The sequence below is a fragment of the Aulostomus chinensis genome, chromosome 20 (genome assembly GCF_037954235.1).
Source record: "Aulostomus chinensis isolate RoL2024-O1b breed Wild chromosome 20, RoL_Achi_v1.0, whole genome shotgun sequence".
Lineage (NCBI taxonomy): Eukaryota > Metazoa > Chordata > Actinopteri > Syngnathiformes > Aulostomidae > Aulostomus > Aulostomus chinensis.
The window spans coordinates 12,535,416-12,561,905 of NC_141339.1; the positions used below are offsets into that span (position 1 = coordinate 12,535,416).

Genomic DNA, 26,490 nt, shown 5'->3' on the forward strand with positions numbered 1-26,490 from the left:
TGAGACGCATTCCTGTTATGAGCTATTTCGTTTGTATGATAGTTTTTTTATATTAATTTATATTTCCAAATAAAAAATTTAAATTTTAACAATAACAACAACAACAACAAAAAGCAACCATCACAGAGTCAAAGGTCTGTCACACCACCCCAGGATAATGTTGACATTCTCTGCAGTACAAACACAACAAGGGGGCAACCCCAAAGTAAAGTGGTGAGGAATTCTTAGACGATCTCCAAGGTGAAGAAGTCAACTCTTCGCAGAATAAATGACAACTTAAGAAAGAAGACATCACTTGGAAGCCGCGCACTTCCTTTTTTTGGGCCTCATTTATCTTAAGAGTGTGTGGACGAGTTGAAACAGATCAAGCAGTTTGACCCACAGGAAGAGGATGTAGACATTTATTGCTGACATCGATTTGAAAATGGCAGAAACATTCCAAGACAGGGTGGAAACACGGGCTACGAGGCGAATGCATTTAAGGGTTTTAATACAGCTGTGACATCTCAGTGTTCCGTCATTTATACTAGAAATGATAACAAAGCTGCTCCTGAAGTAAAGTTTGTTGTGTCCAGCAGCTACATGGAACTTCCTCTAACGTCCTAAATGTTGCTGTGTACTGAGAGAATTCAACACAGAGTATCAAAGTCCACCTGGGTGAGGCAGAGCCGGGACACACATCCATCACGCACCTTTATCCAGGGGTCCTCTTCGCTCTCACTCGTCGTTAGAGTTGACCTTTCACCGGGGTCACTCTCTGATTTAACCAGAGCTTCAGTTCAGCTACTTGCTCACTGCATAAATCAAATTTTAATACAGCCCCTTTTTGTAGTTTTTTTAAAAAATTTAATTTGATTCATGCAGACTGAACTGGGATTTTATTGGGTTGTTTAGTGAAATACACTGATTAATCAAAAATAATTATGTGGGGCTAAATCAAGATGTCCAAGGAGCATTAAAACATCTTTAAAGGCGATAAATACTCAAATTGTTGTTACAGTTCTACTGTATGTGCAGGTCATACTCATCCCACATTAATATTTAAAAAATACGCATTCTCTATTTTTCTAACAGAGTTGGAAATATTTTTTGATTTTCTGTTGATCCCTTTATTGTACTGAATACTCACAGGGACATCCCATTAATCTCAGTACTGCTTTATTAAGTTTTTACCTTCCTTAAGGTCCTTATGGCAAATCATAAAATGAAAATCCTCAAGATTCAGTTTTTGTGAATCCTCTCAGGAAGCATTCATCTGTGTGACATGAGACGTAAAGTATTTCTTATGCCTGACTACAAACTATCCTACAGCTTGTAAAACACACATTTCCTGGTATTTCCTGTCAGGTATGACTACATATGGTTACTTTAAACAGCCTCACTTCATCTCTCTCCTGTACGTATATAAAAAAAAGAGGATTTGAAACATGTCCTCCACAGTCTAACGCCTCAACACTTTACGAAGATACAAAACAGCTTTAAAGTCCTTTTTTTGTTGTTGTTGTTTTCATCTCTCTCAGCGTAACCCATCTGAACAGGAATGTACTGCGCCGAGCTTTTATGTGTCTTTTCCACGTCGCAGTGGTGTGTCAATCCCATTCGTCTTCCCTTGTCGACACACTGGTGGGCTCACCTCTCTGACCGCCTGTGTGTGTGGTAACCATGAAAGACACTGAAACGGCAAACAAACATAAAACAGCTGCTCTGGTAAAAGGAAGGAGGGAAAGGATCCAAACCAGACTTGAGGTAAATGTTGGCGTGTTGACTCACTACCTCACACAGACATAGCAGACAGAGGCGCTCTGTTGTCCGCGCTCTTCCTGGCAAATAACCCCAGTCATTCCAGGGTCAACGCCATGACCCCTGGCTGTTGTTTTTTTGGCAATACTTAGGGTGTTAAAAAGATATGACGATGATAAAACAGTTGGTGGTTCTGGGAAAATCAAACGTGCGTCAGTCCAGGTTAGCCACATCAACAGACTCACTCTGTCAACTTTAATCCATCTTGTGTGTTGCTGAGGTCAAGCAGCCATCTTCCCCTGACCTCTGGTATCTGAGATCTTGCAGGTCAAGAGTGACTTGTAACACATTGTTAACATAAATGTCAGAGATCATATTTACCTTTCTATATTGACACCAAAATACACGATATGACTTCAAATTTGTACAGTAGTATAAGAGAAGCTTATATAATACCTTGATGTACAAAAACACATGTTGAACCTGCTAAAATAGGCTCTTAACCAACAGCGACAACAGTGTCACAGTATTTTATAAAATCATTTTCTGCTGAAGGTTATTCGATTTGAGCCATAAGGAGTCATCAGCTAAGAGCGAAAAATAAAACTGTTAACAAGTAGATTCATCTTTAAATACATGATTTTAGCTAGAATATATAGAGCCAGTAGCCATGCAGTGTACATCTTGTGTGGAGCCTGATAGCATCATTATTATTATTATCATTGCTATTCTTGTTGGTAGTAGTAAGATATCCTGCTAGATTTTGTCTTCCTACCCAGGGACGAGTTTAATTGTGCGCTGTTCCATCAAATCAAATCAAATCAAATCAATCAAATCAAATCAAATCAAATCAAATCAAATCAAATCAAATCAATCAAATCAAATCAAATCAAATCAAATCAAATCAAATCAAATCAAATCAAATCAAATCAATCAAATCAAATCAAATCAAATCAAATCAAATCAAATCAAATCAAATCAAATCAGCTTGACTGCAGCCTCATAAGATCAGGTGAAAAGTAGGTTTTACATTCAATATTGTCTGTATTCTCGAGCTCAGGAGTTCTCAAAAAGGGTTTGCAGCACACACAAATCACCAAGTATGCTTTTTCTACATATTATATCAGTTTCTCTTCCGAGATTCTGCATCAACACTGAAAGTTAAAAATGTTGCTAGTGCTGCAGTATTTATGTTATTAATACACTTTGGGGGGGATCATGTGATGATTTCCAGAAACCATATTTGATAAAATATATAAATGAGTGAAAATCGAATGAGTTCATATCCAATGTCTGCTCATTGACATGACCAATCCCTCATGGAAATATTCAGACGCGTTCAAAAACCCCTTTTATTGCATTTTATATGAATATGGAAAATTTATATTCCTTGCGTTTTTAAAAAGTATACACCACGCACGACACCCCACCCAATCATAAGAAAAAGACCAAGATGAACAAATCAAAAGGAGAATAAAGCATATTCCTTTTGTTAAAAAATGTTTTTTAATGGCTGATCATGCCATCAACCCTAAATCTCCCACCAAGTAACGCTGATTATAAGTAACCGTTTTTTTTTTTTTAAAGCCATAATTGTGGCAAAACCTAACAATGATTGCTCATTCAAATAAAATCTCAATGACGGATGTGAATGTAGGCCACGTTTGATTGTCACCTATTGTTTTTTTATGCTTCAGCCGCCTCCATGATTGGGAGCTCTGGCTCCTGGGGGGTCCGAGGCTGAAGAGTTTGAGGACCCCCCCATACACACACACACATACACACACACACACACGCTTCAATAAGAAGACAACAGTGTGGCCAAAAAAAAAAGTCCTTTGTGAGGATTTTATTGTATAGATCATTGCAAATATCAACTCAGAACATTCACGAACCCAAGAGGTCATTATTTATTACTGCAGTACATCATAAAAAACACAACTGTTGAAAAAGAGTACATATAAAGAAAATATGCAAACTTTATTACTAAATGAACTTGCCAGAGTAGAGCATCTCTTACTCTTACTTATTTAATCGAAGTAAATCCAATCAGACATTTTCACAAAAAATATAAACAAAAACCATACTATGTACAATATGCATGTCTGCACAAACAGGACACAGGAAATAATATGATGGGGTGATTATAAATCCCACAATGTTCATATAAATGTGTGGAGGAAGAAAAAGTAGCCATTACAGCAGTTTTAAAAAGGTTCGGACAATTGTGTCTTCGCTGTTGGAAGTCCGCAACTCTGTAATTGGAGGGATTTTGGTTTATTCGTCACAGTTTCGCTCGATCTGCTGTTGAAATGAGACGAAGCAACGCCCGTGTTGGAGTGGTCCGCGTGTCCCACTGGAAGCCAACCAGTTAGCTGCCCCCTGCAGAAAGCAAATAAACAAGTGGTCAAACTGTGTGGTGGGCGGGAAAGTTTTAATACCAGTGACGCAGAAAAACCCCGCCAGCACTTACACGGTGTCCGTCTTTAAACTCGGCCCACTATGTTCTCCAGGCGTTCTATTCTCCCAGATACGTCGGCTAGTGAGCTCAGTCAAGGAAACAGCAACTGATAGTAGAGAGTCAACATGCGCCACTGGGAAATGTAGGATGTGATGTGATCGGCCCTGTTCCTCTGTTAGGTTTACGCAAAAATTATACGGCTCCTCTCTTTTTTTTGTTATATTGGGTTTAGCTGAGGTTACCTTGTTGGAGGTATGTGCCTTCCCAAGTGCTTTCTAATTGTTTGAGTGGTTTTTTTTTCTTTAATCCTTTATTCTCCTTTTTGTCCCATAGAAACAAATAAATATTCGTACGCCACTAAAAAAAGAAGGCCCTTGGAGAGTGTTTACCTCTGTGTTTACCTGGTACTTAAATGTTCGCTTTATTATGCAAATCTGCTAAAATGTTGTTGAACACGTCGACCGGGTTTGTTGAATGCCTGGCTGGTAATTTTTGTGATAGTTTGGCTGATGAAAGGGTGGAATCCATGGCAATAGTTGGTTCATGGCTCTCTTAAACATTACCCCACCAACGCAGTCGGCAGGTAGAAGTTAACAGATGCCTCCACCCCCGACACTGTTTATCCAGGTGGTTTCCAACAGAAAGGATATTCTTGGCTGTGATCTGCTGGATGGCCGCTTGGGTCTGCTTCTGGAAGGCCAGTCGGGCTTCACATTTACAGGGATCCTCCACCTTCACCTCCACCTTCACCTCTTTTCCGATAGAAAGACATTTCACGTCAGCGTAACGGATCAAGTAGAGGGTCGAGAAGAAGACACACAAAAACACCCATTCTTCTTTCTTCAACTATCCTGAACAAACTAAAGCTTGAAAGAACAGAAACCTCACCAAGCACCTTAAATGATGTCCAATATAAAGCAGTATTACAGCACTGTATGAATTAATTCTATAATATTACCCGATTATTGTCCAACAATTCTGAAGTCAGCAGTTATATACAGGTCAGGGACGATGCACCAATTGGTTGTGATGTTGTGAAAGGCCCTGCTTTCAAGCCAAGCACATTTCTTTTAAAGTTCTATACACATATTTAGCTCAGGAATCCATACAGTATGATCTTACGTTTCAGGGAACATGTTTTCTTGTCCGCATTCAAGATATAACCATTCCGGCACTTGCAGTAATAGGAGGCGTTGCTGTTGACGCATATGTGTTCGCAGTCATGTCCCATGGCACAGGGGTCCAGACCTAGAATAAGTCGGGATTAAGGGATGGTGCAGCATGGGTACAGTTACATGTGCTAGCATGCAGTTTAAGCGTTTGGTGTAATTTTTTTTTTTTTTTTTCCTTGCTTGAGATTTTTCAAAACAAAATTGCAAGCTTTACTTTTGGTGTTTCCAACTTGACAACACGTCACATACGTTGGGTCCATTCATACACCTTCACCACATCTCAGCCAAGGTCATTTACAAACTGCTTAGGTTCACTGTGTGTTGGACAACACAGGTAAAATCACAGAACCTTGAAGTACACAACCCACATGACAAGGACAAACAGGTAATTCACATCAAGCCAACGGGACGAGACAAACAGCAGTTACATAGAAATATAGGTGTTTAAAACAGACCCTCATTTTTCCAAACTCTCGTGTTTATGAAGATATTTTGAGCGTTAAAACACATTTCACCCTCAAAAAGGTGCGGAGAAATGTCACGTAAGGCTTCATCCCGCCGGCCTCTACGCATACAAGGACGTTGTACTTGTCTGTTCTAATTTGAAAAAGTGAGGTTCTCACGGACAAATGGAATTAATTCAAAGCAGTCGCTATGATGACGCCTTGATTGCGAAACAATTTTGTCTGTCGCACACAGACAATTATGAATCTCTTTTTTTAAGTTTGAAAGTTTAGGGCCGCATGGCCCAAAGACTTTACTGGGGTTTAGTTTTGCAGATACAATCAGGTTCTAGTGCTGACATCTGCAGTCCATGTGGGGATTGAAACATCTGCTGTTTAGATTTTTGATTCATCTGCAACACTTCAAATGATTACACATGTGCAACATAACCCCCGTTAGACTGTAGGTGCCTCCTACTGAGGAACTAGAACCAGGGTGAATGGTGGGTCTCGCGGTCCCCTCTTTGTCCTACCGCACAGAGTCTCCCGAAACTTGGAGGTGAGCTTCTCAATAACGCCGTATGTCTCCACGTAGAAGACATGGTCATCCAGAGGTATGCTGGCCATCAGCTGCAGGGATCGCATGTCGGCGCGATCCACACCGACAGCGTAGATCTCAATGCCAGAGGCCCGGGCTGCAGCGGACACCTCCTCCACCTGGTCTTGAGGTCGCCCGTCTGTTACGATGATAGCCACTTTGGAGATGTTCTTTGAGCGAGGCCGGGCTCCGGACTGCTCGGTGAAGGCCTCGTTCATTGCCGTCTTGATGGCGAGACCCGTCATGGTGCCGGCTGCCAGGGGCTCGATACGAGAAAGAGCTTTCTTCATGTCAAGTTTGCTGAAGTGGTCTTTGAGCAGGAACTCGATCTTGACCGTACTGGCGTAGTTGACCACAGCTACTCTGGTGGCTTCCGAACCCACATCCAGAGTGTCGACCATGTCAGCCAGGAATATCTTGACCTTCTCAAACTCCCCAGGTCTCACGCTGCGAGAACTGTCAATGATGAACACCAGGTCCAGGGGACGGCTCCTGCACTGAGAGTCCGTCTCTGGTGATCAACCAAACCACCGCAGCATTAACAGCAAAACTCATGACTCAGAGACACAATCACGCTTGTTGGTTGAACAGAGTCATACAGTTCACTGCTAGGAACTGTATTTAATATTCATAGAGTCTGAGATGCGCAGAGAACATTCCAGTGGTGACAAAGAAAACGTGTGCATCACTGCCATGATAAAGGTTCTCCAATGATACAGTATGGCTTGTGAGGAGACATACTGTATTCATTCTGCGGTCAACAGTCCATCAGACATCTCATTGGTCTTATCCTTTCATCGCATATCCCTGAATGAAAGGATGCCGTACAAAGCAAAAGGGACGTCACAGTGTTAGGAGTCCTGCCTGTCCATCACTTACACATGTACATACATGTATCTGTGGTTTAGTTCCAGAACCCCCCCCCCCCCCCCCCTCCGCGTGTCTGAAACAATAATACTAACTCAATTACATTCAAAATAAAAGTTGTGAAATGGTTGATTTTGTTATTCTTCAGAAACTCTATCATGATTAAATGCAATTCCATCTGACAAGGACACTTCTTTTGTCTCATCAGTGAAGTAAAGTGTAAAATTCAGTTAAACCACTTATACGATTACAACTGATAAAAATAATTTGACATTGTGGGAAGGAAAGTATCATTTGCTTTTCTGCTGAGAGTTAGATGAGCAGATTGATAACGCTGTTTTATTTGTAGGGCAAAAATGAAACTACCTCCAGCAGCTGGTTAGCTTAGCTTAGCACAAATCCTGGTAACACCTGGGGGTGACAAAGAAAATTCTTTAAAGGTTCACTCCAACTTTAAGGGGAGAATTCTTGTCCTCCCCAGAACCAGACAAGTCCATAGATACCATTCTCTCCTCTGCATTAACTTCCTGAGGTCGACAGAGACTGGCTGCTAGCCCCTGCTAACTCGCCAACCACAAGTCAATTTAGTGCGATGAATGTTTGCGGAGGGGCAGGTTAGCAATGCTATGTCAAAAGTCCCCCAGGTCCATTTCTTGGCACGGTGACTCGAACAGTCAGTATGAGGCTAACCAGTAAGAGAAGCGAGTGAGATGGCACAGGAGTTTGAGATCAAAAATAGAAATGTGTGACCCAAACTCACACATCTATAAACTTCTCCGGGAAAAGAAAAAAACAAAACACTTTAAAGAGGCAGGATTAGCGTTTCATCCTGCTAATACCAAGCTAAGTTAGCCCGCTGCTGGCTTATACATGAGTGGTATCAATCAGAAAGAGAGTACTAACTACTGAAGTGGTTGTAGTATAAATCTAGTCTTTCCTACTTTCAAGCAAAAGGACCTGACTGGGAAAACATTGAGGAGTATACTGGTTGGGTTGCAAAAGCAAACCTGACTGGTAATATTCTACCTGTCTCCATAGGACTGACGGTGGTGTTGAAGCCGCTTTGGGTACTGACCGGTAGCGTCACAGGAGTGGTGGTCTGCACCGGGGGCACAGTGGTCACCACCACTGGCATGATGGTTGTCACCGGTGCCGCAGTAGTTGCTGGCAGAGTTGGCAGCGCTGTTGTGTATTGCTGAGTTGGAGGGATGGTAGGGAGGTATGCCACAGGCGTTGTTGGTACTGCTGGGTCTGACTTTGATGGGCACGGGCCTGTTAATTTATAAGGGAACAGACCTTTGATCCTGTGATGAGGATGGTGTGCTACAGGTGGGACCGGACCTTTGTACATGTGGGGTTTGTGTGGTAGCAGCGGCCCTTTGAATCTGTGGTAATAAGGTGGCAGTGGGACTGAGGGTCTGTGGTAAGTCACTGGAGGAGAGAGGGGGAAAGGTGGATACACGACCGGTGGAGGGATCCTTGGTGGCTGGTAGTGGTAGTGATACCCTCCTCTATACGTGTAGTCACTTCTGTGAACTACAGGGCCACCAGAAAGGAGAAGTGATAGAGATCATTAGTGGGATAAAGGCAGGTAAACAGGAGGGTTTTGTAAGTTGACATTGTGTATACTTGGTAAGTTGTAATGCAATATACAACAATTTATTTGCTTTCCTCAGAGCAGAGATACATGATTAGTGGAAGCATGAGAGTACGTGCAGCCACCTGAGGCATTTACAACAAGCCCGTACTGTTGCACTTGTGAAACAACCGCTCACAAATGTAGACTTCATGCATTTTTTTTTATACGAGAAAAGTGTAAAAACTTGTTTTACAGCTGGTTAGATTATATTATTGAACAATGACAGTTTGACTCGCACCAGTTTAACCTTTCAAGTATAATTTGCTTTTCAAGTTCTCACAAATAATTGTCTCAGCCTCACAAATTCACCACTCCATTTCTTGTGAGACTCCAAAATGCAGGAAGAGACAGCTACGTACATTTAGCTTGAAGCTAAATCCATTGACATACTTTTACAAACACTTAAGCACATTACCTAATGTTTTAGGGACTTATTGTGATTATTATAGTACTCTTTCAATTTTTCAATATAAGCTAAATATATGTGACTGGCTCTTCTGCATCTTTTTGTGAGTACTCAAAAGGCAAAATACAATTTTGGGATGAAGTATTACTTTAATATGTCCTTTTCATCCTACAAAAAAAAACTGCTTAAAAATGTACATAAGATTTAAGGTTTTGATAAATATGACAGTAACTGAAGAGAAGGAGACATTAAATTGATCTACTGTGGCTTGAAAATGTTTAATGGAACTTTCGCTCGAATACGGAGTTTAAAGGAACATGCTGCCTTCAGGGAAATATGCCGATTTACTGCCCTACCCAAAGCCTGGCTAACCGCTAGTTAGCTTAGCACAATAAATGATAGTGGATGCAAAGTGTTAGCATTCATGAGTTCAATCCCTCCTGCACACACAGAAGAGAGAACAGCGTCTATCCTCTTGATGGGTTAAGAAATAGCAAATAGATTTATTTCCCAAAAAGTTAGCATGACATTACTTAAAGCGCTTTAGTTTTTTAAAAAAATTTCTGTAACAATTTATTGTTATTTTGAGGAAAAACTATTCCCCTTTTTAGTTTACTTTATCACCTATTGCACTATTTTAATTAACTTGCTGATTATCATCGTACTAAAAGACAACAAAAAATGATTTTTCTGTGTGATTAATTTTCATTGGGTCCATTTTGACTGATTATGACATTAAAATTGCTGCAAACGCATCATTAAAAACAATCTTACAATGTAACTGAACTTTGTTTCATAAAAGAAGAAAGTACGGATGTAAGTCCTGGATTCAAAGACATTTTCGACATGTACATCAGAAAATGTACTTAAATGTATGTACTATCAAAATACTCATTTTGCAGAAAAATACCTGACTGATCTATTATCACATAAGACTATAATGTTGTTTGTTAGCGGTTTTTTTTTTTAATACAATTGGAGTCTAAATTAGATTGGACCTCCATAGGGCCACGAGATACATTTGAAGGGTAGTTTAATAATTAGCAGTAGAAAAAGAACATATTGTCTTCACAAATTTGCATATTAATATATTTAGAAAATGAAACCAATTGATGAAGCAACCCTCCTAGATGCTCAGTTAACTGAGACAATCTGGGAAGTTGCTAACGCAATCTTATCAGTAGGATTTGGAATTGTTTTTAAAATGTTGTATTAAAATAAGTGGAGTAAAAAGTGCAAGACTTCAATGTAAAATGTGAAAGGAGAATGAAGTCACATCAAGTGAAATACTCCGTAACAGAACTGTATTTTACACTACACTCGCAACTTACTTTCTACTTCTTCCTGCTAAATACTCATAACCTGTCAAGAGAGGCATCAGTGAGACATACTTGCAGGGTTCAGGGCCCGGGCGGGTGGCCGGCCGTTGTTCCTGGTCTGAGCCAGGCTCTGAGAGGTGATGAGGTGAGGAGCGTCTCCTGCTCCGAGGTGATACGTTGCCAGCACATCGCACAGCAGCAGGGAGGCGCTGCACAAGAAGCTCCACACTGAAGACTTCATGGTATCTGCATGCAGAGTCCTGGTGGTCTCCTCTCTATGTCTGAGAGTCCCACTCAACTCCGCCTCCAAATATGAGGAGTCTCAGTCCCACACGTCAGACTGCCTGTCCAATCCAGAGGTGGGGGAGATGACCTTTAGGCCACAGAATGAAGCCTAGAATGGCAGAGCGCCAGAAAATAGTCCTTCAGTCCTCCTGACACCTTTACTCAACTTGTGTCTGAGCAAAGAGGTTTCACCACCACCTTCCTCCTCCTCTTCCTCACAGCAAACACTCATCAAATTAACAGCATCATACATATTGAAGCTTCAAAAATGGAAATGCGTTAAATAATGTAAACATTGAACATTCAATGGCACAAATCAATTCATCTACTTCTATGATGCATTAAAATAATAATCTTCAGCACACATTCTATCTGCTGCTTTCCTTGTTAGTAAGATCATGGTGGGCCTCATTCCCTCTTTATCACAAATTTGTTCTAAAACTGGGGTTTTTAAGCCCTCAGTTTAGTCTTATAGACAGGAGGAGATGCCTCATGGCTATGAATAGCTCCTTGCTCTTGACACCTGTTGTGCTCCTCCTTTAACTGCCAGTCATCCAGGCAACTGCAACCAAAAAAAAACTTTATTCCTGGATAAGACCAAATGTGTTTAACGCACATTTCATGAATGTTTGGTTTAAAATGTGGCCAACATTAAAGCCACAACTGAGCTGTTGGTATCTGAGATTAGCCCCAAATGTTGTTCTCATCACAGAAAATAAAAGATAATCCTCCAGGGATCCGGCAGCCTGAGAAGATCTCTACCAGAGCCCCATCGGCCAAGACGGTAAGAGGTCAAATTGGGGGTGGATACACCTCACACAAAGCTGAGCAGAGGAGAAAAAAAAAAGTGACCACCACCAGATAAGTAGTAGAATGTAATAAATGTGGCTTTCTAAACTCTAAATCGAGATTTTTTTTGTTTGTTTTCTTGTTAATTCAGCAAACACTGAACATATTAAGCCCCAGTATATGAAGGTGCTGATCACATATATTGACATTTAAGACTATTTTTTAAAAAACATTTTCCTATAAAAAAAAACTGCAAACATGTCAAGAAACTAGGAAACCATGATAAAATGATATAGCTGTGACACAAAAAACAACAACAAAAAAAAAGATATAAAGTTCTCAAACATTTATTGAAGTCAAATGTTTTTTTTTTCCCCACTAAAGATAAAATCATAACAGCGGTAAAATAATGGGCAGGTATAAAAGCATGCAACTACTAATGTTCACAAGACTAGTCGTTTGCTCCAGGTTGGGAAAGAAGCAGAGGAAAATCATCCGTCGTCCTCGTCGTCTGCTTCCTCCCTGTCAAGTCTCAGCTGGAAAACTATTCACTAGCTTTGCTAACACGATGCAGTCGACCGTCGGAGCAGCAGCAGCAGAGTGTGACGGAAGTGGCAGGGGTTGGTGGAGAACTGAACCACGGCAAAGCTAAATAAATACCAGACCGAAAAAAAAAAGAAAAAAAAGAAAGCTACAGACTCCATTCAAGACAGAGATGGAAGAATCTAAATCCTAATAATTAGAGGTGGTGGTGGGTAACACAATTCAACAATAAGAGCTAGAATAAGTGGATTGTCGTATTGTCGTACATCAATCTACAGACAGGATGGTGCTGGATTGCTGATAGCGTTTCAAGCAATTTCATATTCACATGTATCCCTTTACTGAAACATAAAAAGGCTGGGCTCATTCATTTCAGTCTTTCCAACCTTTAAACCCCCCACCCACCCACCTTGGGATGCTCTTTAGAAGCTGTAAATGCAGCGAAAAGGGTTGAACCAATTATTTTCAGAGGGCTCGTACATATACACAGTGGGGGATGGTGTTTTGAAAGGGTTTGTGAGGGGAATGTAGAAATGCATGTGGTGTGTGTGTGTGTGTGTGTGTGTGTGTGTGTGTGTGTGTGTGTGTGTGTGTTTGGGTGTTGGGGCAAGTACTCAAGCAGGCATGTAAGGAGGAGGTGGTTCCTTCTCTGGCATCTTCATGGCCATCTCGTAAGTGGGCAGGATGTACTGGAGCAGAGAAGAAGACAGCAGCCACGTTAAACAGCAATAATTCTCACCAGAAGCTCACGGATCATAAAAGCGCCTGATGTGATTGTTTGACTTGGGGGAGCTCAGCAGGGACATGCTCCATTCTCTGAAGGGGACAGCGAACATGAGGCATGACTGACCCCTGCTGGCCTGAGTTAAACATTACACATAGCAGAGAGTTCCCTTCAGCACTACAGCACAATTCTTGAAGAAACCTAGCAACTCTGAGCCAGGATGGGCTTCTGCATAGGCCTCTGGTGCTAGAGTCTGAGAGGAAGGGCCCGATCCAAGTAAATTGCACTACTGCCCAAGATATTCCTGATGATACGAGGGGGTGTGAGGTGGCTACCTGGGGGGGTGTCTCGAAGGCAGGGTAGACGGCAATCTCTGGCATGTTCCTGTTGTTGATGTACTTGTAGCAGTTCCACACACAGTTGATCAGGTACGCCTACAACACACAGACATGTCTGGCATTCAAGACAATCCTTCAGGCCTCTACTATGATGTCATCTTCTTACTGCAATTAATCTTTAAAAAAAAAAAAAAAAAAACACGAAAAGGTAAATATGACCAGTGTAATTACGCTCAGCTGACACACGCAGACAGTAAATAAACATCACTTCTGTCTGGGACGAAACAATCTCTGAAATGTCACAGTATTCCATGAAATTTTCCTTTGCTTTCGAGGAGTCTAAGAAGTACTTAGATGACGAACACGTGTTTACAGGTGAGGAACGAAGGTTGTGTCACCTTGAGGATGATGAGGAAGGCAAAGAAGACCAGCACAAAGAGCAGCAGGCAGCTGGAGTCCAGAGACAGCAGGTTATCCTTGTAGGGGAAATCCGGCTGAGGAGGAAAAGATCAAGTGTCAGATAATTGATAAAAGTTTTTTTTTTTTCCAACTTATGGATATGATGTCACCATCAAAAGTGACAACAAAATCAATTCCCCAAATGATATTTATCTTAATGAACTCCATGGGAACTTGCGGCTGCTGTAGCTATAAACTTATTACTGGGACATTTAATGGATCAAACTGGGCCTATTTTAGCAACCGGTGGCTGACTGAAGACTCCCTGCCATGTTTCCCACGCGGGGGAGCTGTGGGCAGTGTGATGATGTGAACCAATAAATAAAGCAATGGCAAACAAGCTTGTGAGCTCATTACAACTACATGATGGGGTGTTCAGTTTTTTGGTTTCTCATGGATTCTCCTCTGAAACCAACCACACCAAGGTGATGAAGTCATCAATTGAATCGGACCAGAGGTGTGAAAACATCTTAAATTACATCATCAGTTTTAAATAAAATAGAATTGCTCAGAAATGATGTCAAGTGTTGCCAGTACAGGGATGACGGAAGGGTGGAATCAGGAAGCTGTGGACTCACCAGCTGGTCCAGGTAGTCCTTGATACGGGGCAGGTAGGTGAGAGAGCTGATGGCCACCAAGCAGCTCAGAGCAAAGTCAAACAACTGGTAGCAAAAGAACGGGATGAGCCAGCCGTCACGATGCTGAAGACAAACGGGAACAGGACGAGAGACAGCTGTAATCAACCCGATCGTCAGATACTATTTTTGTGAAAAGGATTAAGTTGGATTATTTCCAACCTCATCTCTCCACGTTCTATCCTGGAAGTGGGTTCTAGTCCAACAGTGGATGATGCACTAACATCCTGAGCAGCAGCGGTATTTTCCGGATTTTACATCCTTGCTAGAACTGGACCAATTTTAGCGGACATCAACCATGTTCAGAGTGCTCGTGTAGGACAAGTCGGATCTTTGACACATTTGTTTCTGAGATGCATTCAAGAGAAGAGCTCAACATTCTGTTTTCTCTGGCACTTTGGTCAACAGAAGAACTTGTAGGCTGTGGGAGGGGTGTGGTGTGGCCAGAGGGTCAAAGGTGGTTAGAAACGTTTAGAGTAAATGTTGTAATGTAGCTAAATAAGGACTAAAACTTTTGGCTAGAATATAACATCAAATCGTGTTGAAGCATTTATTTCAAATGTGTCTACGTTTGGGGCTGTATCAGCTTTTGTTGGAAATAAGATGAAATGATGCATTTGGCCTAATTAGAGGAGAACTGACCCAGCAACTCCTACTATGAAATAAAATGTGGTTGTACACTGAGTTTAGTGCATAAACAGAAACAGAATGAACTTCTGGTTCATGCAAAAAAATAAATAAATTATAGGGTCTTCGGTACCTTGGTGTTGTTAGTCAGTTTGTCCAGCAGGGAGCACTCTACTCAATTACAATCATTTCAGTGCTGCATTACAAGTGTGCAGCATCAAGGCAAGTTTTTAAACTTGTATGTGATGGGGAATTTACTCTCTAATATTGAAACTGGCACTGAAAGTCAGCTATAAATGAGAATCTGCTCGTCTTAGCGTAATGCAGAGGGAACAAGGACAAGCAGCAGAGGGATCTTCTGGTTGGGAAACTCTACTGGAACTGTGGGGTTTTTTTTAAATATAGTTTTCTAGCACAAATCACCACAACATCACTCCATTCCAACATCTTGTAGCAAACTAGTGCAGATGTGGTGTGTGGGGATGTTCCACTGGGACACGATGGGCTCAGCGGCTCCACACCGCTACTCTACGCTACTGAGAACAAAAGGGAGTCTGGGCTACTAGGGTGGTCTGGGAGCATCAACCTGCACAGCTTAAGTGTAACTGTGCAGTTAAGTTGCCCAACTAGCAGCTTAAAATGGGTCCATGTCAGAAGGCTATCAAACCTGTCAGTTCTGGTGCCGTCCGGCCAGCAGGCCTGCGAGGTAAAAGACGACAGACGGTGAGCTGCACTCCAGTTGAGTCAGGATTCTGACTGACCTCTTGAAAGCAATGCTGTTTAGGCACGCATTTATTTGTGTGAGGGGTGGGCAGACTTACAGTAATGGCTCCGTACACCATCATGGCACTGATGGTGAGCATCAGCAGAGAGATGGCGAATCCCACACAGGCGTTCTCTGTTTGACGAGATAAATGAATTAATGAATGAATGCAGGCAAAGATGAATCACGCTGAGAGCTTCAGCACTGATAAAGTCAGTATGGCTCAACACTGGAAGCAGCTGCATGATGGGGGGGGCAGCATCTCCTGAGCTTCTACTTAAGCCTGTGTGCTCTGGGGAGTATTAAGCTGCTCGCTCTAAGCTGTGTAGCGTCAGCAAAGACATGATGAAGCTCAGTCTGGGATAATTAAAAGGCCTGCTTTTCCTTTTCATAACCACGTTCTTTCTCTCCGTCAATCAAACTGGGAGGATGATGCGTGAGAGATCCACACATGCAGAATACTTGCACATCGCTGCATGAGTCTGTCGCTAAACTGCCTGAAGCACATCTCAACCGACCTCCTGAATCTTCGGGTCAGCTTAAAGTGCTAATATTCTTTCAATTAATAAAAGGGGGCCAGCGCGTTTCAGAGGCTGAGAACTACTTCTATGATATGGACTGAATTCAGTTTCGTTTTTGCTTGGTTAAAAGATGTTTGTATGCTTGAGATATCGTTTGCCGAGTGAGATCTGAGATAAGACAAACTGCTCCACAGGACAGGGGTAGACATTATCAAGACAGGAAATGGTTACAGGCTTCTGCTAGATATTCAAGATGCAGTTTACAGCTTATGAGGTACAGACTCATGAGATATTCAATAGAAGGTGTAAAGGTCTTTTCCGCTAATAGAACTCCTCTTTACTCCTTCAACATTGAAGCGGTGTTGAATAATGGCCAGGAAACTTGACCTTCTGGACATCAAATGTTGTCAAGAAATCATGCTACTGGACATTTTTATTGTATTTCAACAATTGAATCCACATCCGACATTTTTTATTTTTTTTTTTAGGTCACAGTGATCTTGACCTTTAAAAACCGAAATCTTATCAGTTCATGCCTGAGGCCAAATGTGCTTGTTGGTCAATCGGAAAAAAAACCACCTAAACGCTGCCTTCGCTGTTGCCTTCGCGCAGATGGGATACGAGTGCGTGCATGAATTGACCACAGCTGCTGCAGGGTAACGCAGAAACACCTAAAACAGAAGTGGGGATTTTTTTTTTTGGTGCTTGCTTTCTTTGTTTTATGTTCCTTTTCCCTCCTTTTTCTATGTCTGAGGGTCTGGCTATCCAAGACCCAAGGACAACTTGAGTTTTACCAACACAATCGATGTCAGTATGAACTTAAGTTTCACTGTCGGTTTTCATTCAGCACGGCGAGCTACCTCATAGCGGGAAAGAAAAAGTGACCGAGCTGCCTTAACTCCACTGCCAACAAATCCATTTCTACGAAGGAAAGGGGAAATTAGTGCTGTACAATTTAGTGAAAAAGTCAAACTAAATTATCAGAAGTATCATGACTCTGCTTGCTTGGTTAAGAAAAGAAGCACACAAATCGTTGCCAAAAACTTGCATTTCTCAACTCAAAACATACAAAACTGACCTAGTGTTAAAAAAAATACAGAAATACACATTCGTGCAAAAATACACAAATAGACCTTTTTTTTTTTTTTTGCTGTTGTATCATTTCACAGGCTGACAGTTCAATTTAATGTATCGTGCAGAACTAACGGAAGTTCTTAAATGTTTAACCCGCAACTACAAGCGGTGTATCATCTCTGAAGATCTGGAGGAGACTTGCAGATACAAAGCGGTGTGCTGTGTGCCAGAGAGGAGCAGCCGACTCAGTCATGTAAAGCTTTAGGACAGCCTGGTTGAGGTCTGAACAGCTGTAGCCGTCTAAATGCTGACATTGTCTGTGCGGGATGTGGACAACCTCCCCAGCCCTGAGTGCTGGCATGAGCTGCGGTGGGAAGGTCAACCCACCAAGGTTGTACCCCCCTCCCCCCCATCGCCAAGTCACAGTTTCAGTAAAATGAAGAGGCCTTCAGCGAGCCAATAAACAACACAACCACTGGCTTAAAGGAACGTCCCTCTCGTGGAGCTGCACCATCAGGCCCGGCACGTTAACACGCAAACACCTCCAGATGAACGATAACACGTCCAAGCAACCAGTACACAACAGCGCAGTGTTGTTTCTTGTCAGTGTGGGGAATCACATGTTAAACCTCAGCACAGCTGCAGTTGTTGGGGAAGTGAAAGCAGCTGAATATCCAATCTGATGCTATTCATTCAAGATGCTTCAGTGGGGATGTTATCTTGACTCATGCACAGGATCTAGATACTGAAGACATCAAATATATGAAGCAAGATACATGGAATTATGTAGTGAAGAATTTTTTTTAAATAACTCTAAACATGTTTTATACTTTAGATTCCTCAAAGTAGCCACCCTTTGCTGTGGTGACAGCGCTGCAAACACTCAGCCTTCTCTCAGTGAGCTTCATGATGTCCCCTGAAATGGTTTTCACTTCCCAGGTTTGTCTTGTCAGGGTTCAATCGTGGAATTTCTTGCCTTCCTAATGAGGTTGGGACCATCAGTTGTGTTGTGCAGAAGTCAGGTTGGTGCACAGCTGACAGCTCCATTTGACAACTGTTAGGATTCATGTGATGGCAAGAACCAGCCAGCTAAGTTAAGAGAAACGACAGTCCATCAATACTTTAAGAACTGAAGGTCAGTCAGTCCAGAAAATTGCAAAAACTTTGAATGTGTCCCCAAGTGCAGTCGCAAAAACCGTCAAGTGCTAAACTGGCTCACATGAGGACCTCCCCAGGAAAGAAGACCAAGAGTCTCCTGTGCTGCTGAGGATGAGTTCATCTGAGTCACCAGCCTCAGAAATCACAAGTTAACAGCACCTCAGGCTGGAGCCCAGATAAATGGCACACAGAGCTCTGGTAGCAGACACATCTCTACATCAACTCCAGAGGAGACTGCACCAATCAGGCCTTTATGGTTGAATCGCTGCTAAGAAACCACTGCTAAAGGTAAAGCAACAAGCAGAAGAGATTTGTTTGAACCAAGAACCACAAGGAATGGACATCAGACCAGTGGAAGTCTGTGCTTTGGTCTGAGTCCAAGTTTGAGATCTTTGGTTCCACCTGCCGTGTCTTTGTGTGACGCAGAAAAGGTGACCGGATGGTCTCTACATGCATGGCTCCCACCATGAAGCATGGAGGAGGAGGTGTGATGGTGTGAGGGGGCTTTGCTGGTGACACTGGTGGGGATTTATTCAAAACTGAAGGCACACTGAACCAGCATGGCTACCACAGCATCCTGCAGCAACACGCCATCGCATCCGGTTTGCGTTTAGTTGGACCATCGTTTATTTTTCATCAGAACAACGACCTCAAACACACCTCCAGGCTGTGGGAGGACTATTAGACCAAGGAGAGTGACGGAGTGCTGCGTCAGATGACCTGGCCTCAAGTCACCTGACCTAAACCCAACCCAGATGGTTTGGGATGAGATGGAGCAGAGTGAAGGCAAAAGGACCAACAGGGGCTCAGCATCTCTGGGAACTCCTTCAAGACTGCTGGAAAACCATTTCAGGGGACGACCTCATGAAGCTCAGAGAGAGAGTGAGCAAAGCAGCAATCAAAGCAAAGGGTGGTTGTTCTGAAGAATCTAGAATATCAAACATGTTTGGAGTTATTAAACATTTTTTTATTTACTACATAATTCCATGTGTTCATTCATGTCTAAACTTTTGACACAGTGTTTGTGTAAGTGCATATATACATACATACATACATATAAATAATAGTTTCTGTAGCTTACCAGACATCCTGTCAGAGGCGAAGTAATGGTCAATAACTTCGTACTGCAAGTCAATAGAGGGGACATTTTCTGGGTGGGTAACAGCTACGGTGAGCAGGATGCCCATCAACAGGTTGACAACCTGAGAAGAAGGAAAATAACAATACACAACTTACAATAGACTCCTTCTATTCAACTACACCTTATCAATCAAATATATATGATTTGCGGTGCGTTTTTCATTTACATTCCACCTTCCGTGCAGTGACTAACCAAGATTTGATCCAGTGGATAGACAGGAAACAGTACAGCAGTTAGATTGAAATTTTAACAGAATTTTCAGAAAATCATGAGCAAATCTACAGAATTTGCCTGTCATGACAAGTGCAACCTTTCGCCTCTCCTTCCTCTAAGAGCTGGGGCCACCATCACCTCAAAACTTGTATCAGAGCGTTTCAGGTTTACAGACACCAGTGTGTATTAGTTTTTTATTCAATGTTTAAACAGAGGCTTTTAATCTCATATATATATATATATATATATATATATATATATATATATATATATATATATATATATATATATATATACACACACACACACACACACACACACACACATATATATACATATATATATACACACACACACACACACACACACACACACAATACATATAAGTTATGTTATTTTTATTAAAGTTGATAATTAAATGTTAAATTGTGTATTTTTGTTGCTGTTTATCGTGAAGAATATAGTTTAATTCATTTGAGTATAATTTCATTTACCTGAGGACTCATTAATGCTTAGTTTCTGGACACTCGCGTAATTTTGGGGGGCAGAGATGAATTTCTATAGGTAGGCTACTGGCAGGGGACCAGCAGCACCGAGTGGCGCTGGTACTTTCATATATCTACTAGTTTATGTTGATCTTTTTTGTGTGGTAGCACAAAATGTGAACAAATCCAGCCCTCCGTGACCATTTTTTTTATTCACTCATCAATTTAGTATCTTTTCATAGTCTTACTTAAAAAGGGCTCTCCAGTTGAGCCGAGTTGTAACGAAGTTGAAACGCCGCACCAAGTCTCCTGACAAACTTGACGTCCCTTTTGTGGATTTAACAGAACAAGCTTATCATTATTGTGACTACTAGTACGACATTAAATGTGGGAAATGATGATAAATTACCACACCAAAAAACCCCGCAACAGCTCTTCAATTTCGCTATCTGAAGTAAGAAGTATGTGAAGCAGAAGGGGATTAGCGCTACAAAAATGCGCAGAGGAAGCGCAACTGGTTATTAATACGTCTCTTAACAACATAAACAGGAAATATCATTGAAATCACATTAAACGCACACAGGGTTTTAGCCGTATACTATCAATACATTCATGTTTCCACAGGATTCTTTCGAAGTTACACTCGTTATGCTTTGTTAACCGTAGTTGAGCCAGCCAGGGGTCGGCTAGCTAGCGCGCTAGCCAGGCCGAATGTCATTTATTTCTAAACATTCAAGCGGCAACGTTAGATATGGACCAGTTGAGTGAAAGGAGTAGGACCCGCTCAATATTACTGTAACAGTTGTTTTCAATGTTGGGACATTTGTGCATCGAGAAACACTGGACAACCCCGGGATGTAAGCAAGCTAACGGTAGCGCTCTGTGCTAGTCTCGACGTTAAACGGCTGGTTGGAATAGTTGAAAGTGGGACAAGGCTATTGCTTGGAGATGCTAATATCAAACACACCAGACCGGGTACTGTTTGGTTCAACGTTCGTTACATAACTTGGTAGTTTCGCCCACTTGACACAATGACAGCTAAAATTAGCATTCTAACCCTCACCAACCATTTTACATACCATGTACCACGTCCCCAGGATGATAGTCCCCGTCCGGACATGGCAACATCCACAACACCTGGTGGTGTACAGTCTGTCTCGACTCGGCTTAAAATGATGCATGTCCTCCACAAGTGTAGGGAGAAACATTTGTGAGAGCTGATGGTCGTGGGGGAAAATAAAATAAAACCTTATCAGCAGTCAAAGAACGAACTCAGAGGAACGCCCACCACCTCCGCAGCGAGCTGCTGCACGACTCCGCCGATAAAAACAAATGCTCTGCCGAGGAGGAAGAGGAGGGACCAGCCCAGAGATGCTCCGTTGATGAGCGTACGGACAAAGCACGTAGCTTACAAAAGTGAAACCTATTTGTACGCAATTGGATTTTATTGCTTTTCAGACTTAGTCAATCTTATCTTTATAATATTAAACAACAACTTATTTTATTGCCACATCGTCACAGGAAGTACCTGACGAAGATGGCGTTTCTGTGCTCGCTGAGTTCATGGAGCGGAAATCTCTCCAACGAGAACATCTCTGGCTACAAGAAGGTGCGCATTAACGCCCTCTGGTGGGCTTTGTGCCACACTTCGCCACAATTATTTTCGTGATTTTTTTTGTTTGTTCGGTTGGTTCAAGAAATCATAAAATATAAACGATGCGTTACTAAAGTACGGATACTTTTTGTTCATTTGTGATTTTTTTATGTAGTTGCTTCATTTAATGTATTGGTTATTTACATTGTGTTTTTTTCTGGAGGAATTATTTCCTGTGTGTAATAATTTTTTTTAGAGGGTTTCCCATCTGTCTGGTTCCTTTCTTACTTGCCTAAAATGACAAAAATCATGTAGAATTTTTTTTTAACTGTAAATGATAGACCAAAATAAAAAGTTTAACGCACTTAATGATTTATTTTAAAATGCACATGTACCCGGAACATAAACATATTTAAAACATACAATAAAGATATTTAAATTTCATCAACTTTGACCACACGAATATTGCATTTTGTGTTTCAGTTGTTGCTTCTTCTTTTTTTTTAAGTGGTTATAAATGCTTTATAGCCATGGAAAATTAGTCCTGAAATTAGCCCTCAGATACTTTCAGTTCAGTTTTCACTTTTTTACAACATTCAGAATATTGAACACAAACATCCAATTGAAGATGTTAAAAAAGGTTTATATTTGCATTTGTCCTCCCTCGACTCTATTTATATATTGAAAACATTTCACAACATAAATTTCAAACTACAAAATGCTATGATTACTACAGCCCCAGAAGGACCTGATAAATAATCTCTAAACTCTCATGGTGGACATTCAATAAATTATCAAACATAGAACGTTTTTCAGATTTTAAAAGTGACAATGAATGCATTATCAGTGCGGCAGGAACTGATCATATTTATCTAGAGCAAGAATGAAATTCCTGGCCCGGGAGCTCCACCTAACTTCCTGCTAGACAGCTGAATGACAGACGGCGTTCAGGGGAAGAGGAAAAGAGGGTTAGTGTTGTATGGGATTATTTTCAAGTAAAAGAAAAAAAAAAGGCCTTTCCGAATTCTCAATTTAAATTCAGAATTCCGAGTTGAAAGCCTGACAATGAGTTCTATTTTGTTTTTTTTTAAATTCAAATCATTTTTTGATTTAAAAAACCAGACCAGAGAGCGGTACCGAGCCATATTGGCTTGGGTTAACTGCAGTCCGTTACAAGGTAAAACGAGGTAAAAAAAAAACAAACCCAAAAACCCCAAACGGATATTGTGCATCAACACCGTTTATCTATGCAACATTCTCTCTCCTGCTGTGCTTTTGATCGTATGGTGCCCCCTGCTGGCCACGGATGCATCCTTCACCATCCGCCTGGCATCTTAAGATCAATACTGCTGACACCGCCACAGCCAGGGCCAGTCCTACTGTTCCTCCTGCAACAACTCCTGAACACATTAACAAACATACTTGCCCAGAAATCCATATTCAATGCCCACCCCCCCCCCCTCTTCACATTTTCAAAGTTCGTTTGTAAGGTACCTGCAAAAAGTCCCTCGTTCTCGAAGAAGCTCTCGCTCTTTTTCGTTAAAAACACACATCCTGATCTGGTGTCTTTTGTGAGAACACCGGAATCACCAAGGTGCGGCTTTGAAGAACCCTAAAGAGAAACCAGGTGCATAGTTGTTATTCTCCTGCTCACGTTGTCTGTGAGGCAAATCGTACGCGTTACCGCGCGTCATCGTACATGTGACGTGTTCTGGGTTCCACTTCCTGCTTTTGCGGCACACAGATTGTCGTTGAGGAGACCCTGTGAGCTCTTAACGATCACTGGGGAGACACAAATGAAGAAGGTGAGATGTGCTGGAGACCTGAGAGTAAAAGTGGATCGTCATAAACATGCAGGCTTTACCTTTCCCTGACAAGTCCTCTGACCCAGAACGGTCCACGTCTGCTCCCCTCAAGACCTTGGAGCATATAGAAACCTGATTACATGAAGAGAAATGGAGGATTTTAAAAAAGAAAAAGATAAGTACTGAGGGAAGCTTCTAAGTATGGAGACCTGGAGGGGTCATGGAGGTGGGGGTACTGGCAAATACCCTTATTTGCAAGATCAAGCAAAAGAAGTTTGAGAACTGATAAAATTGTACGTGTTTTCACGGTTTAATTCCACATTTGTTTTTGTTTTCAAACAGTTTTGTCCTTCCGTGTCCCTTCTGGGCTGCCGTATCTAAGAGTGCTAGATAGAGCACTAATAAAAACTCCATAAAACTCCAACCCCCCCCCCCCCCACCCCAAGAAGAAATAAGAACATAACACGACACTTTTAATGACGTCAAAGTCCTTAGAATGACGTGGCGGGCAGGTTCGACAGCTTTTCAACTGTAAAAATGGGTGCAGCAGCTGATGCCATTTGCTTTGTGGTCTTGTTGGCGTGTTTGCTTCACAGTGAAGACACAAACGTCAGGAGGAGCTGGATCCTGAGGAGCCTCAGCGTCTCCCTCCGTGAAGAGACGCTCGTCCAAGAGCAGCCGGGAAGTGTGTGTCCGTCTGCTTTCTTTACATCGTAAAGGTGTTCGAGATATCTTCACACGTGTGTGGAAGTTCATGCACAGGCATCACTGTGTGTGGTGGTACACTGAAAGATTAACCGGTGCAGCCGTGAGAGGCATGACCGAGCAACACTTGCGACACACACGGCTCGGGGTTTATTATCTGAAAACATTTTCAGCTCCCCTGCTCGCCACCTAGGGGACGTCTTTGTTCCTGCAGCAGTTCCATGCGGCGCTGTCTGGGGTAGCAACTCGTGGATGGAGCGCTTGTGGAAGAGGCAGGGTCGTTCCACTGGTTGGCAAATGAGAGGGCTTGGGAAGAGCGACAGCGGAATCTGAAGCAAACGTGTTGTGCATCCTTTCAAACGGTATTTCAGCTTTGGACTGCCTCTCATGGTCATTTTGGTCAAATCTGGAAGGTTCCGTGAACTCGGACCTTTAGTTCTTCCCGCAGATTTTCTTTTGGACTCACGTCAGGTGATTGGCTGGGCCGTTCTAGCAGCTTCAGTCGCTTTCTCTGAAACCAAGTGGGTTTCCTCGGCTGTGCGTTTGGGATCACCGTCTTGCTGAAATGTCCACCTTCGTTTCATAATCTTGGAGGATTGGCCCGGATTTTTTAATCAAGAATGTCGGTACATTTCTCCACTCACCCTTCCTTCAATTAGGTGACGTTTGCTGGTGTCGTGTGCTGAACAGCAGCCCCACACCTTGAGTTCCCACCTCCCAACTTCACTGTTGGTGTGGTGTTCTTGGGGTGATGCGCAGCACCATGTGACCTCCAAACCCGGAGTGTATCGCCGCACCCGAGGAGCTCACTTTTGGTCTCGTCTGACCAGACTTTATTCTCTCAGTATTTCGCAGGCTTGTCTAAACGTTGTGCAGCAAACTTTTAAATGAGCTCCAACATGTTTTTTTTTCTTCAGCAATGGAGTCTTGGGTGGTGAGCGAGGCCGCCGAGTGCGTACCTGCTAATTCCAGGTCTTTCTGAAGCTCTCCGCAAGCGGTGCTCGGCTCTTGGACAACTCTTAACTCCTGTCAGAAATCTTGGGAGGAGCACCTGGTCGTGGCTCTCAGCTCTCACTGGAACATTCAGAAGTCGTTGTTTTCGATGTTACTCCAGTTGACATCTCGGCGTTGAGGAAATCTTCGGGGGCAACAACCAAATACCTGAAAATGACTCACCGGCACTTCGACAGCGAATATGAAGAAGAAATCCAGGACCAGAGTTGTTAAGAAAGGTATCCTCATGTTTTGGATCACAAGGTTAACCGGATAGTTTGTCCTCTTCTTCCGCAGGTATTCTCTTGTTTAATGACTGCCAGGCGAAACCCCGCCCCCTAAATTACGCACCCCGCGCCTCTGCGGTGAGAAGCGCCGATAGTCAATGGAACGCTGGAACTCATCACAAGCGGAACTTAATCGAATGAGGTTTCAGAGGGATTTCACCCGGTGGGGGCGGGGGGCCTCCACACCGGTGAAAGAATACCTGCGTGACTTTAGATGCAGAGTACGACATATCTCTGAAATTTTTGTAGTATATGGGGGGGGGGGGGGCTATAGTGTTTCTATAAAATGTAAGATGTACTTAAATGAAGTGAAAAGTGGAGTGCCTTACATTTCCGGTCCAGTTGTAATATCTGGTACCACTTTTGGAGCACCCGGGTCATATCACGTGGAAGCTATTGAACAGACAGACATTGGTACTTAAAAAAAAACAAACAAATTAAATTACATCAAATTAGAAGCTATTTTTTCTTTAAAAAAAAAAGTCTACAGTCGAGTCATGAGGAGTAGAAGCTGAATTTTGCAGCATATGAAGAGCAATGAGTTTAGCACAAACTGTTCACATAAAATACAAAAGGTACATTCTACATTTCCAGTCTAGCACCAATACTCGGTACTGATGTGACCTTCAGTCTCATAAAAAAGTAAATTTGATTGTAAAAAAAAAATTTTTTTAATATACAATATATCTTAACCCTAACCCATTAA

General features: G+C 42.2%; 3 protein-coding genes across 6 annotated transcripts; all 3 read right to left on the bottom strand.

Annotated features, from left to right (window-relative positions):
- Positions 1–3,809: 3,809 nt before the first annotated feature.
- On the bottom strand, positions 3,810–11,298 carry matn3a (matrilin 3a). The gene is made up of 7 exons (XM_086190611.1): positions 10,718–11,298; positions 8,308–8,817; positions 6,350–6,925; positions 5,324–5,449; positions 4,852–4,953; positions 4,214–4,282; positions 3,810–4,122 (listed from the first exon to the last, which is right to left on the bottom strand). The coding sequence occupies exons 1-6, from the start codon at positions 10,884–10,886 to the stop codon at positions 4,227–4,229; spliced, it is 1,539 nt and encodes a 512-aa protein (XP_086046737.1). The 5' UTR covers positions 10,887–11,298; the 3' UTR covers positions 3,810–4,122; positions 4,214–4,226.
- A 752-nt stretch (positions 11,299–12,050) lies between these two features.
- On the bottom strand, positions 12,051–21,928 carry laptm4a (lysosomal protein transmembrane 4 alpha). Of its 2 annotated transcripts, XM_086190604.1 has the most exons (8): positions 21,480–21,928; positions 19,643–19,763; positions 15,867–15,943; positions 14,362–14,484; positions 13,723–13,818; positions 13,322–13,420; positions 12,877–12,951; positions 12,051–12,367 (listed from the first exon to the last, which is right to left on the bottom strand). In XM_086190604.1, the coding sequence occupies exons 1-7, from the start codon at positions 21,606–21,608 to the stop codon at positions 12,877–12,879; spliced, it is 720 nt and encodes a 239-aa protein (XP_086046730.1). In that variant the 5' UTR covers positions 21,609–21,928; the 3' UTR covers positions 12,051–12,367. The 2 variants fall into 2 exon arrangements, with proteins under 2 accessions (XP_086046730.1, XP_086046729.1); XM_086190603.1 differs by having other exon boundaries at positions 12,051–12,951; positions 21,480–21,925.
- A 206-nt stretch (positions 21,929–22,134) lies between these two features.
- On the bottom strand, positions 22,135–25,840 carry LOC147242860 (uncharacterized). 3 transcript variants are annotated; one of them, XM_086190609.1, is made up of 5 exons: positions 25,681–25,840; positions 23,859–23,913; positions 23,694–23,776; positions 23,489–23,606; positions 22,135–23,394 (listed from the first exon to the last, which is right to left on the bottom strand). In XM_086190609.1, the coding sequence occupies exons 1-5, from the start codon at positions 25,744–25,746 to the stop codon at positions 23,240–23,242; spliced, it is 477 nt and encodes a 158-aa protein (XP_086046735.1). In that variant the 5' UTR covers positions 25,747–25,840; the 3' UTR covers positions 22,135–23,239. The 3 variants fall into 3 exon arrangements, with proteins under 3 accessions (XP_086046735.1, XP_086046734.1, XP_086046733.1); XM_086190608.1 differs by having other exon boundaries at positions 22,135–23,382; positions 23,859–23,931; XM_086190607.1 differs by having other exon boundaries at positions 23,859–23,931.
- Positions 25,841–26,490: the final 650 nt, after the last annotated feature.